At 35.8% G+C, this 16,674-nt stretch overlaps 4 protein-coding genes across 8 annotated transcripts in view; 3 read left to right on the top strand and 1 right to left on the bottom strand.

Moving 5' to 3' along the window:
- The window catches only part of LOC115633072 (cAMP-dependent protein kinase type I regulatory subunit), a 29,209-nt gene extending 24,816 nt beyond the window's left edge, over positions 1 to 4,393 (top strand). For all 4 annotated transcript variants that reach the window (XM_030530444.1, XM_030530443.1, XM_030530446.1 and 1 more), the window contains exons 2-5: positions 979 to 1,338; positions 1,418 to 1,792; positions 3,358 to 3,497; positions 3,592 to 4,393. In XM_030530444.1, coding sequence (XP_030386304.1) covers positions 979 to 1,338; positions 1,418 to 1,792; positions 3,358 to 3,497; positions 3,592 to 3,676 — 960 coding nt within the window. In that variant the 3' untranslated portion in view covers positions 3,677 to 4,393. The remainder of the gene's footprint in view (positions 1 to 978; positions 1,339 to 1,417; positions 1,793 to 3,357; positions 3,498 to 3,591) is intronic.
- Positions 4,394 to 6,624: 2,231 nt separating this feature from the next.
- LOC115632996 lies at positions 6,625 to 7,623 on the top strand. The gene is made up of 2 exons (XM_030530316.1): positions 6,625 to 7,011; positions 7,069 to 7,623. The coding sequence occupies exons 1-2, from the start codon at positions 6,729 to 6,731 to the stop codon at positions 7,548 to 7,550; spliced, it is 765 nt and encodes a 254-aa protein (XP_030386176.1). The 5' UTR covers positions 6,625 to 6,728; the 3' UTR covers positions 7,551 to 7,623.
- A 2,574-nt stretch (positions 7,624 to 10,197) lies between these two features.
- Positions 10,198 to 10,791, top strand: LOC115632662. Its single transcript, XM_030529895.1, has one exon. It carries the CDS (start codon positions 10,485 to 10,487, stop codon positions 10,701 to 10,703), a length of 219 nt encoding a protein of 72 aa, XP_030385755.1. The 5' UTR covers positions 10,198 to 10,484; the 3' UTR covers positions 10,704 to 10,791.
- Positions 10,792 to 13,375: 2,584 nt separating this feature from the next.
- LOC115632362 (COP9 signalosome complex subunit 3) lies at positions 13,376 to 16,539 on the bottom strand. Of its 2 annotated transcripts, XR_003996285.1 has the most exons (8): positions 16,358 to 16,539; positions 16,013 to 16,261; positions 15,658 to 15,923; positions 15,397 to 15,591; positions 15,024 to 15,332; positions 14,782 to 14,964; positions 13,596 to 14,034; positions 13,376 to 13,531 (listed from the first exon to the last, which is right to left on the bottom strand). XR_003996285.1 is itself a non-coding variant. In XM_030529480.1 (7 exons), the coding sequence occupies exons 1-7, from the start codon at positions 16,410 to 16,412 to the stop codon at positions 13,915 to 13,917; spliced, it is 1,377 nt and encodes a 458-aa protein (XP_030385340.1). In that variant the 5' UTR covers positions 16,413 to 16,539; the 3' UTR covers positions 13,376 to 13,914. The 2 variants fall into 2 exon arrangements, 1 of the variants encoding a protein (XP_030385340.1); XM_030529480.1 differs by having other exon boundaries at positions 13,376 to 14,034.
- Positions 16,540 to 16,674: the final 135 nt, after the last annotated feature.

The raw sequence follows: 16,674 nt of genomic DNA, 5'->3' as shown, positions 1-16,674 counted from the left end.
AAAGGCAAATGTTAGACATTTTTGAAACTTGTATACTTGTTTCTGAGCTATATTGAAGAAATTTACGACAAAACGACATCGTTAATGATGTCCGCCAAGTTATAAAGAACAGAGCCCAGTAATAATTTTTAGTATCGTTTCTTTAAATAATAATTAAAAAATTAAAGAAAATAATCCGCAAGCAGCCAACACGAAAATTTAAAGTACTTCAATAGAAATCACTTATGTGTATGTGCTGGTATTATAATTAATGATAAAAATTCAGTAAAATCCATGTATAATATTGTTAGAATAAATTCTATAAATGGAGGCCATTCTCCCCATTCTTCTATTCATGCTTTAGTAATGGAGAATCGTGAAATATAATGATTTAATTTTTTGGGTAACAGCTAATAAATGTGCCAACAGTGCAAACGACCCTATACCCGAAGCGTTAAGGGTACTAGAAAATCTAAACACCAAATGTACATACATACGAGTGAATGAGGCGAATCAATATTCTACAAACATGTCCGCTAGTCCGTCCGTCCGTCCGTTTAAACACAGAACTATCGAACCATGACAGCAAGCGGCGCAAACTTGGACTGTAAACTTGTCTTGTCCATATGCGGAGCAAGTTTATTACAAATCAAATATAGCCTTATTATTATTTTTTTTTTACAATTTCTTTTATTCAGACAATCGCTGTGCGGTACGTGCTGCAAACTGGAAATCCTGTTACTCTATAGTTTAGATTTTGTAATTCGGACACTACAATTTATTTTTTGTAATATCTTGACAAAAGAGTAATTAATTATCAATATTATCATGTTACAATATTGAGAAATTCTGCGCATTTAGCATTAGTTTCTGCAAAATGTTTATAAAAACTTCTATGTTAGTTTAATTATAAGTTAACTATATATATATTATATATATTATAAATCTTCTTAAGTAGACGAAAACTAAATGGATTATTATATTTTCTTTATGCTACAGGAGCAAGTCAAATTGGATGCCAGCAAACAGGTAATCAGCCCAGACGATTGCGACGATCTCAGTCCAATGCCACAAACTGCTGCACCACCCGTGCGTAGACGTGGCGGCATTTCCGCCGAACCTGTCACCGAGGAGGACGCCACTAATTATGTTAAGAAAGTCGTACCGAAAGATTACAAAACCATGGCCGCACTCTCTAAGGCCATTGCCAAGAATGTGCTCTTCTCACATTTAGATGAGAACGAGCGATCTGACATATTCGACGCTATGTTTCCGGTCACACACCAATCGGGCGAGAATATCATACAGCAGGGTGACGAAGGTGACAATTTCTACGTGATTGATTTGGGCGAGGTGGAGGTGAGTATCCGAATCATATGTGAGAATGTGAGAAGTGCCGAGAACAGTCGAAAATAATTGCATCGTTTTTACATTACAGGTTTTCGTTAACTCCGAACTGGTAACCACAATTGGTGAGGGCGGCAGCTTTGGTGAGCTGGCTCTCATCTATGGCACACCACGAGCGGCCACTGTGCGCGCCAAGACCGATGTGAAATTATGGGGCATCGATCGCGATTCCTACAGACGCATTCTGATGGGTTCGACCATACGCAAGCGCAAGATGTATGAGGAGTTCCTGTCGCGTGTCTCCATTCTGGAGAGCTTGGACAAATGGGAACGTCTGACAGTCGCCGATGCACTGGAGACAGTTTGCTTTGAAGATGGCGAGACCATTGTAAAGCAGGGCGAGGCGGGTGATGACTTTTACATTATACTGGAGGGTTGCGCGGTCGTCTTGCAACGGCGCTCAGAGGTGAGATAGCTTAACTATTTTTATACCCTGTACTCGTAGGGTAAAAAGGGTATATTAGGTTTGCGGGAGATGAAAATTGTAACAGGCAGAGGGAGGCGTGGCAGATCCCACAAAGTATCTATATAATCTTGATCAGCATCACAAGACGAGGGTATTTTGTCTTGTCCGTCTGTCCGTGTAAACACTAGATCTTAGAGAATATATTTTATTTTCTTGTTTCACCCCCTCACTCCTCCCTATGGGGGATTTTTCAAAACTCCGTTAATTTAACAACCTAATTTCCTCCGCAAAAAAATGTATACATATGAGTATAAACTTGACAAATCCGTGTGATCGTGGAAAGCTAAAAAAAATACCGTGATTAGCCATGAAAGCCACTCAATAAATACATCATGAAATACAAGAAATTTTACTGCCGATTATGGCAATAAATAAAAAAATGTCATCGGTGCACAAAATATAGAGAATCTATCTATCTATATATAAAAATGGAAGAATGTGTATATGTATATTCCCTATAGACTCTGAATCTGCTCAACCGATATTGATCAAATTTTGTGTCAATATTCAAAATAGTGCAATGGGTGCACCTGTGAGGTTTCGTGCCGATTTTTCAACGCGATCCACCATCATTTTCATTTGTTTGACGGTCACTTTTTACTCTGTTTGTCAGTGTTTCATTCGTAGATAACAAAATTGTAAAATCGAATACAAAAAAATCCCACCAAAAAAGCATCAATTGGTAAAAAGAAAAACACAAAATAAAAAAAAGCGAAAAAAGGAGCAACTGAAAATGCCGTTGAACGTGAATTACGTTTGCAAGATTTTCGCGAAAGGGCAGCTACGTCTCGAGCCATAGAAACGGCTTCGGTAGATGCGCGAAAGGGCATCCACATCTAAAGCCATGGATATAGAAACGGAAATAGAACGGGAGTCGCGGCTTCGATAAATACGCGAAAGGCATCCACTTCTAGAGCCATAAAAAAGAAACAAGAACGGGAGTCGCGACTTGGGCAATGCGCGCAAGGGCTTCCACATCTGACCTACGAAACACAAACAGGAGGCGATGGATATTGTACAGGCCAAGAAAGGTGGATGGCGGTCTAATCGAAGCCATAAAAAGCGAAGGAGGTATTGGGAAAGATGTGACGTCGGAAAGCTTAAAAAGCATATAATTCAGTGGCGCAGCAACGCAAGCCGGATACGCAGTAAATACAAAATATGGAAATGAAAATACTTTAAAATTTACGCAAAATTGCTTCGGAAATTATTTGAACATTTTAATAAAACCACCTAAGAGAACACGTCTTTCTGGATAATTATGAAAATTAAATTGATAACGATGATGAATGATTTCATTAAAAGCGATGGAAAGTCGTTATCAAGAGCTTCGGAATGAATAAACATTGTCACATAATTCTGAGCTGTGCTCTAAATTCCAAGTCCCAATTCCAATTCCAATTAAATTAATTAAATTTTTTATTGAAATATGGATATTATTTTTTACTAAATAAAATATTTAATGGTAGTAAAATAATTTGTAAACTACATTTGTGTATTTGCAGCAGGGTGACGAGCCCGCCGAGGTGGGTCGCCTGAGTGCCAGCGACTATTTTGGTGAGATTGCATTGTTGTTGGATCGTCCACGTGCAGCCACTGTGGTGGCCCGTGGGCCGCTCAAATGTGTCAAATTGGACAGAGCGAGGTGAGTTTGAAACGTTGTGGAGGAGAGAGGAAAAGAATGAGAAAATGCTGACGAAACCACATCTTATTACTTAATGCTTCTATTCTCCATTTAGATTTGAACGTGTTTTGGGTCCCTGCGCAGATATACTCAAACGCAACATAACGCAGTATAATAGTTTCGTTTCATTGTCCGTTTAGGACAGCAGAGAACAACAACAGCATTAGAAACAGCTATCACACCAAGCAACAGCAACAGCAACAACAACAACAACAACGCAGTGCATGCCAGAAAAAAAATAATTAAAAACCAACAACAAACATATGAATATACATAACTATAAATAAAAGTAATTGAGATTGAGAAAAAGCTCAGCAAAGCGGCAAACTTAAATTATATAATTGTGTAATATTTAATGCAAAACAAACAAGGAAAGCATAAAATACAAAGAAAAACAAAAGGAAAACATGTTAATTATAAAATTCTGTATGTTGTGCTGATTTACATACCTATTTGTATATGTGTGTGTGCGTCACTGTGTAAAGGGCGTGGCATGTTCCCATACTCGCCACTAACATCACAGCACTTCGGCTTTATATTTTTCAGACTTGTTCGCCCACTTTCGAAAACTTTGCCACACCCTCTCTATATTACTATTTTCTACAACACACTCTTTTCTACATACGACTGTTTTTCTCAACAAACTTTAACGGAACATGCTGCCACAAAACCAAAAGGAAAAAACAAAACAAAAATACAAAATGATTAATTTAATATTCATTGGACATCTGAATGTTTTTAACAAATGTAAAAGATGAAAATAACAACAATTTTAGCTATAAACTGGCAACACACACATGCATACTTACACAAACGCAGACAAAAATGAAAGAAAAATATATAAGCAGAATACAAATGAAGCTACAAAAAATAATTTGATTGTTGTTAACCAAAAAAAAAAAAAAAAAAGAATGGAAACATAAACCAACAATAATTTTAGTAAATTATTTTTAAACCAAAATTCTAGCACATTTTATAAATTTTTAAATCAATTGAAATGGTAAGGCAGTCTTGTTCTGCAATTTAAAAAAAAAACACAAAATTGTTTAACTAAAAGTTTAACTTTTATATTTATAGGTTTATAATTTCGCACTAAACAAAAACAAAGGAAAACATTTGCTGTATTTTTTGTTAAATATTTTATTTGCTTATTTTAGACAGCGTGTTATGTATTGTTTAATTTAATTAATTTAAGCTTTGTGCAATGGAATGAATATGCTTTTTTTAACTGTTATACTGTTAAACTGTTATACTCTGTTAACATTGGCACACATAACAATGGCATTTCTTGAAGGTTGCTTTAGACGCAAACAACTGCCACACAGCGCCAAATATGAGAAAAGAGAACCTTAACAAGTAAACAAATGTAAAATAATTTAATTAATTTAAACTACTTATGCTTGCAGGACGAAACAAAAACAATGTAACAACAACAACACAATGACGATGACAAAGACAACGCTCAGCAATGTCTGTGCGTATGTGCTTCTGTATGTGTGTGTGTGTGTGTGTGTGAGGCTTCTACGAAACAAAAGAACCCAAACGAGAAGATGCATTTAAACATCTGCAAAAAAGCAAAAAAAAAACATACAAAAACTAACAGCAAACACTTGTGTATATAGTATATAAAGCTTATATACCTTCAATCAAACAAACCACAACACATATGTATATTCAATTGTTGTTGCTGCACCCATACACACACAAACACATACATACACCCACACACACATACATACATGCACAGAGAAAAATTAATACAACTGATCTTTTTGCACAGAAAAAACAATAACGAGCATAAAAAGTCCAGCTATAGGGTTTATTTTAGTGGAGCGCAGTGTGCAAACTAAAAAGTAAAAATTTATGAGAAGTACCCGCCGGCGGGTTAGGCTTAGGCTAAATAACTAGAAAGCAACAAAAAGTATAAGTCGAGTATATATATACATATAAATACCGAATTGAAATCTGATGAATTGAGTTATAAGGCATTGAAAAACTTTATATTAAGTGCAGCAATTTAGCGAAGGCATTACAACTAAAGCAAACAACAAACAAAAGCAGGCAGTAAATTAAACAATTTAATATTATCAATGTAAAATCGTATGTATAACAAACCAAACAAAACAAAAAAAGGAAATAAATAAATTAAAAATACAATGAAAATAAAGCAGAAATAAATACATTTACATAGATGTTGCAAAAAAAAAAACACATTGTGTAAGACTTTATTTTCGATCCCGAGATGTTTCTAAATGCCTTGTACATGTTCTTTGAACTTTCCTTAATTTTAATTTTTTGTTACCTATGCAGAAGATATTACAACTTATTTGCATACAAGATTTCTTATTTATAGATAAATTGCATTATTTTATTTAAAAAATTTAGTTGAAGACTTTATTTATTTTCGATTCATGATTTATATAACATTTCTGGTTGTAAGTAGAAATATTCTTTTTTTTTTTAAATTTCTGAAAAAAAGAGAGTCCCTTTTCAAGTCTGAGATGATACATAAATGCTTTTTATCTTTCTACGATCTTAAGCGTCTGTATAAAGAACGACAAAAATATTTGTTGATCCAAAACCAACAGCAGTTCTTTCAGATCAGGTGGTAATATATTTTAGTTAGCTTATTGGAAACAATTTCACTTTCGGTTTCCAATCCACAGGATAAAGTGAAGTTGAGCAGCTTTAACATCAGCAAAGATATGATTTATCTTAAGAAAAAAAGTACTTTCTCTGATTTTACCAGCGGTTGTTTTTGGTGATATTTCTATATAGCAATATATAATCAATTGATTGAATTAGCTAAGCAAGAACTCAAAGTGGAGTTTTTTTTCCAAAAATCTCTCGATAGCTCATGGAGATTTCATTTACATTTGATTTGTACTGTTAGTGTCATCTATGAGATAAAGTGCTTCAACCTTCTAGCACCCAATATTTAAATGTTTGTTAACACCTAATTTCCACTATAGATAAGGCCTGTACCTACATAGGCAGTTTCGAAGGAGAGGCACATTTTCATCATCAAGTAGACTGACAAGTAAACAAATTTTCACTGCTTGAGGGTTTCGGCTTTTTATATATATAGTACAAAACAGAAACTTGGCAGATCGCACTTGTAAAATCTAACGTGACAGATCTTTGAGACACACACGCAGTCCCACTCCCACGCTACGAAATTCGTTGGCACGAATGTTGCTCGACGCCATCTTTTTTATACCCACACTATTCACCTATTGTCTGATCTTGCTGCTTATCATTATCCTCTGCTTCATAGTCGTGTACATTAGCCATAAGATCTATATCTCCATATACGACAATTTGCCGCTAGGTGGCTCAACCACCGGCATAGGTGGCATACAGATGTTGAGTGGCCAGCTGCGCTCGCGCACCCAGTCTGAACAGTTTGGGATCCAGTCCAGCAATCGGACCATATGGATACATAATCGTTCGCAAATCTATCAATCAACGACTGGTAAGTTCTCCTGAAAGTATAATGGCAACTACAGTTCCCATCAAATCGAATTTACAGTGCGCTTTCTGCTCTCCCTGGAGCCTTGTTATTTAGCTTGTATCGAATTCGATGTGATCCCATTGTCCGATCAACGGGCGATTAGTCTGAGATGCGATTGTGTGTGTGATTGTATGCCATCGAGATCTGTGAGCTCGATCACAAAATATCATATAATCAAGTACTATGATCATCTGAACAAAATTCCCCACCGTACTGCCGGCCAGAATTGCATGGAATTGGAAATGTCGAACAATATGCGCCATATGATCGACGATGTGATCACGGATGCTATGGGAATACGATTTGTACGCAGCTCTGATGGTTTTCAAATAAGGAGCAGGCGAGAGAGTGAGGCGACCCGTCGATTCTCTTCGCTTCGACCCAATCCGGCACAGGCGAATGCACCACAATGGAATGCGCTACAACCACAGCCACAGCCCCCGCCACAACCACAGCCACAGTGTTCAAGATCTCAGCAAGTTCCGCCAAAGCAAGAGTAAAAATAGTTGGCGAAGCAAAAAGTCGCATATCTTGAACTCATTTACATTTATAATTAAGTTTCAGCTTTGTTTGTAGAACTCGTTTTTTATTTTTATTGTTTGTTGCTTCGATTTTTCGTGTTTGTGGCTCATCCAAAATAATACAAAAACTATGAAAACTGTGCTAATTGCGCCTCAAGGTCTGAAGGTGTTTGATCTAAACTCTTAGGTTCACTCTTAAGTGCTAAAACCTTTTGCTGGGTGCAAAGTTTCAAGCAATAAGCTTCTCATTAATATGGGATTAAATTAAAATGGAATTCTCGAGTTTTGCGGCAATTCAATTTGAAGGTTCAATTAATAAGTGGTTTTTGGACAATTTGATGCCCTGCACCCGAAGGTTGGTGGGGAGTACTCAAATTTTTACATGCATATAAGATGGAAAAGGCGTGGCACCACTCATTCATTCATACATATTATCTGTATGCCATAAAAACCAGGAACACCATACTCAGAACAAGTTTATTTTAAAATTTATATACTATATAACTCTGACTTTGCTTATAACAATATCCAAACGAAACTTAGTAATTGGAATTTTGTAATAATGTGTTTAAAGCAGGGACTGCAAATAATGACTATTTTGTTATTTTTAAACGAAAAAATCATTCACTTATAGTAACTTTGAGAAAGCGGGATCTTTACAGATATCCTTTTTTAAAGATTATCTATCTATGATTTATATTTTTTAAATATTAACCAAAAATTATTATTTTTGAGAAAAAAAAAAAATAAAACTTAAAACATAATCATTATTTTCTAAGTTTTATTTTTTCTGCTCGAAAATAATAATTATTGGTTAATTTTTAAAGTAACTCCCAAAAATAATTATTAAATTTTTAGTAAATGAATAAAAATTGAAAAATAATCATTATTTTGTTATTTTTTTAATAACACTTATAATGATTACAGTCCCTGGTTTAAGGTTTCATTCAAATCGGTGCACTATGCCTTGTAGCTTTCATACTAAATTTCAAAAACTTTTCAAAAATGTTTGACTATATTATTAAGGGCATGCAAAAGCCGAGTGCGCATGACTTTGGTCTGGTGTTTCGGCATACAATTTTAAATCATAATGACCGTAAAGAATTGTTTGTCTATCTTATTGTCAGCGATAAGATAAGGCGTTTTAACTATGACCGACTGTGGGTTTTCTCTCACGTGAGCGAACTCAGAGCGGCGCACCTGCTTATCAGTTGAGTTCCGTTCGACTGATTGTAATGCTCCCCTCCAAAATAAATTCTCAAGTTATTATGCCCTGGGGGGAGAATATGTTGTGACGCGCGCAGATCTTTCAAATTTTTATTGCCCACATACATGCACACCCTCATATATAGTATACATATATAATTGTATATACTTGTGGGTACACAATCCAGCAATTCTATTTTTATTTACATACCCAATTAAGAAGCATAATAAAACGACATACTGACGGCGTTGATTTGATTGCTGATTGTGATTGGCCGGAATGTGAATATACAATTCAATGAATGTTATTATTATTATTATTATTAAAGCAACAAGCGCATCGACAACCTTCCAGGCTAAATGAGCGCCACTCGATTCTGAGAGCTTATTTTCTGTTACAATTGAGTAACGCGCGCTGAACTGAGCAGGTTGCCAGATATCTGTGTAATGCTCCGAATTCCATTACATGTTAGAGATTAGCTTAAGTTCCATTTACTCATAACTAGTTAGTCTTTGAAGACAAACGCCACTCGCTGAAATGGATTGCTCTTTAAAGTCGTACTTAAGCCAAGTCTACTGCATACATTATAACTTTTATGAATTTTTCAGTAGAATATAAAAGGAAAGTTTTTTGGTGTAGAATTTATAATATAGTTAGCTATAATTTCTGTTACGATAATTCTGACTTGGTTTTATTAAAATTATTCTTACACTTAATTTTCGCAAATGCAAAACTTTTGAAACAATACAATTTCCGAGAACAACTGCAATCCTTTAAAAAGTATTAAATATAAATATATTTAGGTGTAACATATGGATATATTGGAACTAATACAACCATTATTATAAAAGGGACTGACTGTGCCAGGAATCTTTGCCTTTCCAATACAAATTTGTTCCGTTTAAATTTTAAAAATATACCTAGGATGATAATTACACTTATCGAAATGTTTCATTTTAGACCAGGTTTTCTTGATACTATCAGAGATTACTATTTAAATGAAATGGTAAGAATGGGTTTTTTCTCCAATTTGTTCACGTTATTCAATATTTATGTAATTAATTCTGGAATTACCGAATTGAATTTCTTCAATTTGTTCACGTTATTCATTATTTTTGTAAATTAATCTGGATAAACCGAAAAGTATGCCTCATCCATCTTAAAGGGTTAAGCTATTGAGTAGGAATGGAACATAAAAGAAATATTTTTCAATATAAGTACCATTATCGTCTTACTTTTGTTGTTAGAAAATGTGCAGCGAGTTATTATCTGAAATAAACCTTGTTTGTAATACGATTGTGTGTAGCTTATCAGAAAAATTGGCTGTGCCGGTTCGAACAATCTGGCAACCAGCTCTGCCCCCCAACCAACTAGCTCCACATATTATTAAATTGAGCTGCTCACGCGCAATACTCGCAGTTCCAATGCAGGTGTCACCGTTGAAGCACACATTTGAGAAACTTGGAGGAGCGTAGCATCGTCGTCATCGTATCGTTCTCATTCAAAAACCAAAGAACAGAAATTAGCATACGCGTGTGTCTTACTTTGTCAGCCTTATTTAGTGTGTACGTGCGTGTGTGTGGAGCGTTTGCGTTTGTTGTCAAACATCATTTGAGTTCGAGAGCTCCATCGAATTACATATACATACATATAGAATTTACTCAATTCGTACAACACTTCATTTCACTTTCAAAAACGGGTGCAAAATGTTTGATCCCATTTCGGATACGCCGCTCGTATTGGCGTATGTGTTTATGTCGCTGCTGGTGCTGATCGTTTGCTTTATTTTGGTCAATGTGGTGCACAAGTTATATGGACCCATGGGCGAGGAGGGCGTGCAACCACCCACAACTTCAACATCAGCGGCAGCACCATTAACGACGACCACAACCAGTGTGGAATTGAACGCCTTGAAAACCGGTTAGACAATCGGCTAGCAGCTGGGCATCGCATGAATCTCAAACAGCAAAATATTAAAAACAACAAAAAAAAAAAATACAATAAAAAAAGCTAGCACCAACGATCACAACAACAAGAACACAACGGCTCAGCTCAGGCCACGGTTCAGAGTGCAACTGGAACTGTTTGCGTGTCTGCCGGCAAAGCTTATGGCGCTTGTTTAACACTTACATATCCAGACCAGACCAGAGCAGTACTTATCTACTTACCTATGTACATACATATAAACACACATACATATTCGCGATAGTTGTTGATATGAAATAACAACTGGCCTAATGCTGTAATGGCCAGTCTAGTCTAGTCTTTAAATAGCCATATTTCTCATTTAGGGGTAATTGTAGTTTCTATTTTGTATACATAAGTAAAGCAGCACGGCAAATTTTCTGACAAATGGCCACTGTTACCTACCCTGTAATTGTAAATAAAATCGAGTTTATTGATATCAATTTAATGCTTGTTTATGACGCTTTATTACATCCATAAGGGCTGCGCTAGATTGCGCGCCATTTAATTAGTCTGTTGTATCGGCTTCCATGATAAATTAACCTTAACCGCTATACAGCTTCATAGCTAATAACGGGCTCTAACTAGCAAACAAATGGGAATACTATAATTCGACTTGATTGGGTCTCAATTGCACTGCACTCGAGTGCAACTTGTATCGTGAATTCTACAAAAAATGATCATTAACATTTTACATTATGGTTTATTCATTAGAACCATTCAGAACCTTTCGACTCTTACAAAAAATAAATTATCCAAATGCGGTTTAATGAAATTCAATGAAATAGGAACATATCACTAAAGCCGGCAGTACTAGTTCCCAAAAGCCAGCAGTCAAAATCCATAATTCGTGATGAACGAAATTGTACAAATATTATATTGAATATACTTGTATATATGTAATGAAGCATTCTACAAATCCCATGACTATTCAAATAAGTCATCAACATCGCAACAATCCAAAACGTTATTTCATTTCTGCACCGATCGTTTCTATAGCAGCTATAAAAATAAACGAATTTATATATGGTTTGAATTAAACTTGGTCTGCGTCTGAATTAGATTTTGGCTCAAAACCTCTCGAGCTCCCTACAGTGGGACGAACGGACATACGGACATATAATCTGTACGTCCGATTATATCGATTTATTATATATGTATAATGTATATATTTTTAAAATGGGGCCCGCCACGCCCCCCTCTATTTGGTAAATACCAACTTTTAGAAATTGTATTATAAGTAGTCTCTAAAATGTACTTCTGGCCGTATTTTCTTTTGGAAAAACTTCTGATCTGTATTTTTTTTTATAATCGATCCACTTGATTATGAAGCTTAAAGTCGGCCAGTCCTGAAATCTATATTTTTCATAAAGTTGAAATTCCAACAACTACCACATGAATAAGTGCTCTCCTGTAGAATTGTTCTTCTGATGCTCAGCCCCCATTTAAAGTGAAAGAAAGATTGCAACGAAGGAACTACTTATTCAGAAAAATTATATCAAAAGATCATATTATTTTGTTCTTGGCAAATTTAACCTTAACTTTAACAATTAATATTGATTGTTTGCAATATATAGTAGAAGGGCAATCAGATAAGATCAGGGTTAGTTTACTTACACAAAGAACTAGTCATATTCTTCTATATCATAGGTATTATGGCGCCCCACCTACTTGAGTCAAGCAATTTTATTAGACAATTTCAAAATCTTTTTACAAATATGTCGTTGAAATTATTTAATTTTTAATGTACTGGTTTCCTAGATTTGGGTTTTTTGTTTCTAATTTTCTGTAGCTAGTCCGATTTCTGGTGTTTTGATCAAGATAATATCAATCACTTAAGTGAAACAATTTTATTAGACGTCTATAAATTAACTAAACTTTTCTTTAAAGTCAACGCTATGATGAATATTTACACATATGAAAATTGTCAAATTTAAAAAATTTTTTTTTTCAATTTTGTTTAAAAACCATAATCTAAAAAAACTTTTACTTTTTATTCTTTATTTCCACATTTTGAAGAATATGTGAGCAAATTATTTACCGGAAATCGAGAGCTACCTCTAATTTTGCTTTAGAGAAAATTCCTTATGAAGAGGTTACGAATATAATATGAACAGTCCCAAAAAATGTGTAAAAAAGTGGTTTTATTTCAGAGAATCCACGAGATGGTCTGAAGCTAGAACTAAGTATGTTGCTTTCTCTTAACAAATTAAAGAACAATTTATTTTTATGTTGAGAGATTCCCAAATGTTTGTCTTCATCAACAAAGGCATTGAAAAGTATAGATGCTACGTGCCAAATATAAGGTGTTCCACAAGGTTGCTGTTGCCTAACCACAACATATCCGAATTCTGTCTAGACAAAGCGAATGTTTTCTTTTATGTCGTAAAAACAATGTGGCAGTGTCGCATGATCGAAATATGTGCTAATAATGGGAACTTATCGGACGAGTAGGGGCTTATCTTTGCCTGACTGTGGGCCACAAAAAGGCGATGGCGCACTTTTATCGCCCCACTCGGAGCAACAACGAATTGGCATAAAATGCAATCAATAAATGGACAAAAATTGATTAAAAATTGATTGCGACGAATATGGTGATGGTGGTGCGATCATAAATGCCGACAAATGTGAATATATTATTTATACATAGTTTATTTAAAATAGCATGTTTTTCTTTTTCTATTCAATTTGCAATTAGCGCACGGTGTATTGTTTTGTATGCGTATGTTTGAGTGAGTGGTTGTTGAATTGGAGTTCGGGAAAATATCATTTAGATAGTGCCCAGGGCCTTGCGCGTTGACATGAAAAACAAAGATTATAACAGCAGCGATTGGCGCTCGGCGCTTACTTACAAAGTTTCTGCCAAAAATACTTGTTACTCAGTGTCTTAAGTGTAGTGTTTTTGTTGGTGTTTCTTTTGTTGTTGCGTACGTGTGATTGTTGTGGTTCCGGCTGTTGTTTTTGTTGTAATGGCTGTTGGGTATAACACTTGAGTTTGAGTGTACAACACATTAGACTGCGGCCAAAACAACGCAACAAATGGGCAGCAGCGTTTGGTAGAAATTTTGCAGTCGCCTTATGGTTGTTGTTGTAGCTGCTGATGTTGTTGTTGGTTTTGTTGTGATTGCTGGTGGATTTACTGATTGTTGTGAGCATCGTGTGACGATATCATCAATCCGTAGAATCCTTGAATTTAAAGATCTGGCTATTGGTTTGCTGGTAGGTCGCATTAGTCTTGCCCTGCTCCGACGTCAAGTCATCGTCCTGACTGCCAAGCGCCTTTTTCACATACTGCAATTAAAAGTGAAAGCAATATAAGAGTTTTACAAATTAGAAGTTTGTTTTAAATAAGTTCAAAGTGATCTTTTAGAACAAAATTTAAGTTAGAGAGGCCTTTTATCATCTATCGTGTCGCTAGAAGCTTTAGTGACACTTTAAAAAAAAATTCTCTTTTCCTCTTTCCTTTCGTGTGTTGTGCTCCAATTATAACAATTTTCTGATCATATATCCTTCGAATACTACATTAAGTCTATTTCTTCGACAATATACCTTTCTTTATAAATTAAAAATAAATACAAAATAATGTTTGGGCTTCTTGGCTGGTACGGCTTAGAAGTTCTCGGTGTTTATACAGTCGAATAGACGGATGGAGCGATATATATAACATGCCATTATTTCTACTCTTGCTTACACACATTTAGGCTTTTATACCTATTCACCATTCGGGTACATAAGAATACATTTTCACATATTTTGGAGTAATTTTTGTAGGAAAAATTTGATTCCCCTATTATGTTATATTCCCTAACTGTTTTAATATTTTAATTTAGATTTTTATAAAAAACTTACTAGAGCGCACTATAACATACTGATTGAACTTGCCAGCTATAAAATTTAATTCAATCTAACAGTATAATTGACTATTCCAGAAATTATATTTTGCCTCAAATACTTAAATCATACTTATACATATGTATGGATATTCTTATTGCTCAACTTTTGAATTTCGTCTTGGTTCGATGTTGTTGCCAGACTTACCAAAGGATTCAACATAATCTCCTCCTCCATTTTATTAATTTGTTTAACTAAGTCCAGCACATGCGTTATGTTCGTTTGTAGATTAAGGAACATATCTGGCGAATTGTATTTCTCTGGATCGTCTTTGAATAGCACCATGCCGTCTTTTTGATTAATGGTTGCATAGATTTCACCCGATTTGATCTAAAAAAAATACATCTTAGTATTATACCGGAAAGTAATTCCCTTTGAAGAAGTATTACCATTTTCAAAATGTAACGTTCCGCCTCAGTGGCACTGGACAGTTGTACACGACTGGCCACATCGCTGAGCGATAGCGTTAGAAATGTTTTTGTCAGCCGCTGTATATTCTTTTTGTATAAAGAAGTGGCGACCTGCTTGGCCAGGCCCATGTTATTATCACGCGTGAATACCTCACTATATTTCAAAATTATGATGCGCAGTTCCTCACTGGACGCAGTGCCGTATACTGTTACCAAGTCGTGATAGTGATTCGCTAGTGGCTTCATGAAACGTCCAATGACTTGTGTATTTTTTGGTATATACGCTATCTGTAAGCCGTAATATTCTATAGTAGAGATTTTCCTCAAATTAATAAATATTTTGTACACAAACCTTGCCCTCCACAATGAGTGAAACCATGAGGAATTTTTTGTAAGCCTCCAACATAATGTGTGACATGGCCATGGCGGGCGTGGTTATGCAAACCTCAAAGAAATAGAGAGCACGCTCATAATTTTTAACGGCAGTGTAGATCATTCCACCATAATAGTAGTACAACAAAAAGTACTTGGCATCGTTGTTCGCATCCTGCAATCAATAGAATTGTAGTGTAAATAAAAATAATCACTTCATTTAGTTAACATCTTCACCCACCACATTGTGCTGTTGCTGCTGTTGTTGCTGATTTTTCAGTTCGGCTGCCACTGTGGATATGTCGGTAATGTCCGTGTCCAGATAAGGCAGTGCCAAATTGAAGTTTTTCGCCTTCAGACTTAGCTGGCAGAGATCGGCGTGTATGGGCGTTAGCTGTGTTGCCATTTCTCTGATACGCTCAATAGCCCGCGATAGTATTTTAATGCCTAAGATACTCAAGTTTTTTTGCACTACAAACTCTGTAAACAGATGACACACTTCGTAAACTGTGCCGGGAAGATAATGGAAGATTAAGTGACGTGTATTTCTTAATTTGGTGGCTTATCTGTTGGGGTCGACTAGAAATTATACTTACAGGCGCATATAGCGAAGCGCAATTGCTCCACATTGCCTCGGTTTACAAAGTCTCGCATTAGCGTGATTATTTGTGTTGGTTCTGGATTCGCTGCCGTCGTGCTGTGAAGCTTCGCCAACAGCACGTAAAGGACGCCCAGAGAGTGCTGTTGCATATCCAGCGTCTCCAACACATTGTCCAGTATGCTCCAGTTGCGCACGAGTAGCGACAACGATTCGGGCAATTCGTCCGCCAGCTCTCTATAGCTAACTAAACATGCGAGATTGGGAAAAGAAAAGCATAAACAAACGAGCACCTTTGTTTGCCAATTTCATGGCGATATAGGCATAGGCCGGGCGTGCTTACCGGAGGCACTCAAGGTGCGAACTTGATTTACGTAGTTCTCCAGCGCGCTGCCCATGTTCGCAATGTCTAGCACTCCGAGACAACAGTGTTAACAATGCAAGGCAACAAACGTTGTTTGAAAATAATTATATGTATTGTGCTTTCCTTTGTTAATTCACGTTTTGCCAATTTTTGTACCGCTGCTGCTTCTTGTTCTTCTTCATTCACAATTACCTTTCACAATGTTAGCAAGCAACGAGCAACGATAGTATGTTATCGATAGAAAAACCATGCACAATCCACACTGCCAACTTGTCTTTAAAAACGTTCGTGAGTAT

This window comes from Scaptodrosophila lebanonensis, unplaced genomic scaffold (assembly GCF_003285725.1).
Source record: "Scaptodrosophila lebanonensis strain 11010-0011.00,11010-0021.00 unplaced genomic scaffold, SlebRS2 tig00001415-arrow-pilon, whole genome shotgun sequence".
NCBI classification, from domain to species: Eukaryota; Metazoa; Arthropoda; class Insecta; order Diptera; family Drosophilidae; genus Scaptodrosophila; species Scaptodrosophila lebanonensis.
Note: the sequence above shows the minus strand (reverse complement) of the source record. Positions and strands in the feature narration are given on the sequence as shown.

Coding starts and splice junctions, on each gene's coding strand:
- LOC115632362 (XM_030529480.1), bottom strand. CDS start 16,412: ATGGGCAGCGCGCTGGAGAACTACGTAAATCAAGTTCGCACCTTGAGT. Junction 15,924..16,012: donor GCGCTTCGCTATATGCGCCT/GTAAGTATAATT, acceptor TTCCCGGCACAG/TTTACGAAGTGTGTCATCTG. Junction 15,592..15,657: donor AGCAGCAACAGCACAATGTG/GTGGGTGAAGAT, acceptor TATTGATTGCAG/GATGCGAACAACGATGCCAA.
- LOC115632996 (XM_030530316.1), top strand. CDS start 6,729: ATGTTGCTCGACGCCATCTTTTTTATACCCACACTATTCACCTATTGT. Junction 7,012..7,068: donor AATCTATCAATCAACGACTG/GTAAGTTCTCCT, acceptor TCGAATTTACAG/TGCGCTTTCTGCTCTCCCTG.
- LOC115632662 (XM_030529895.1), top strand. CDS start 10,485: ATGTTTGATCCCATTTCGGATACGCCGCTCGTATTGGCGTATGTGTTT.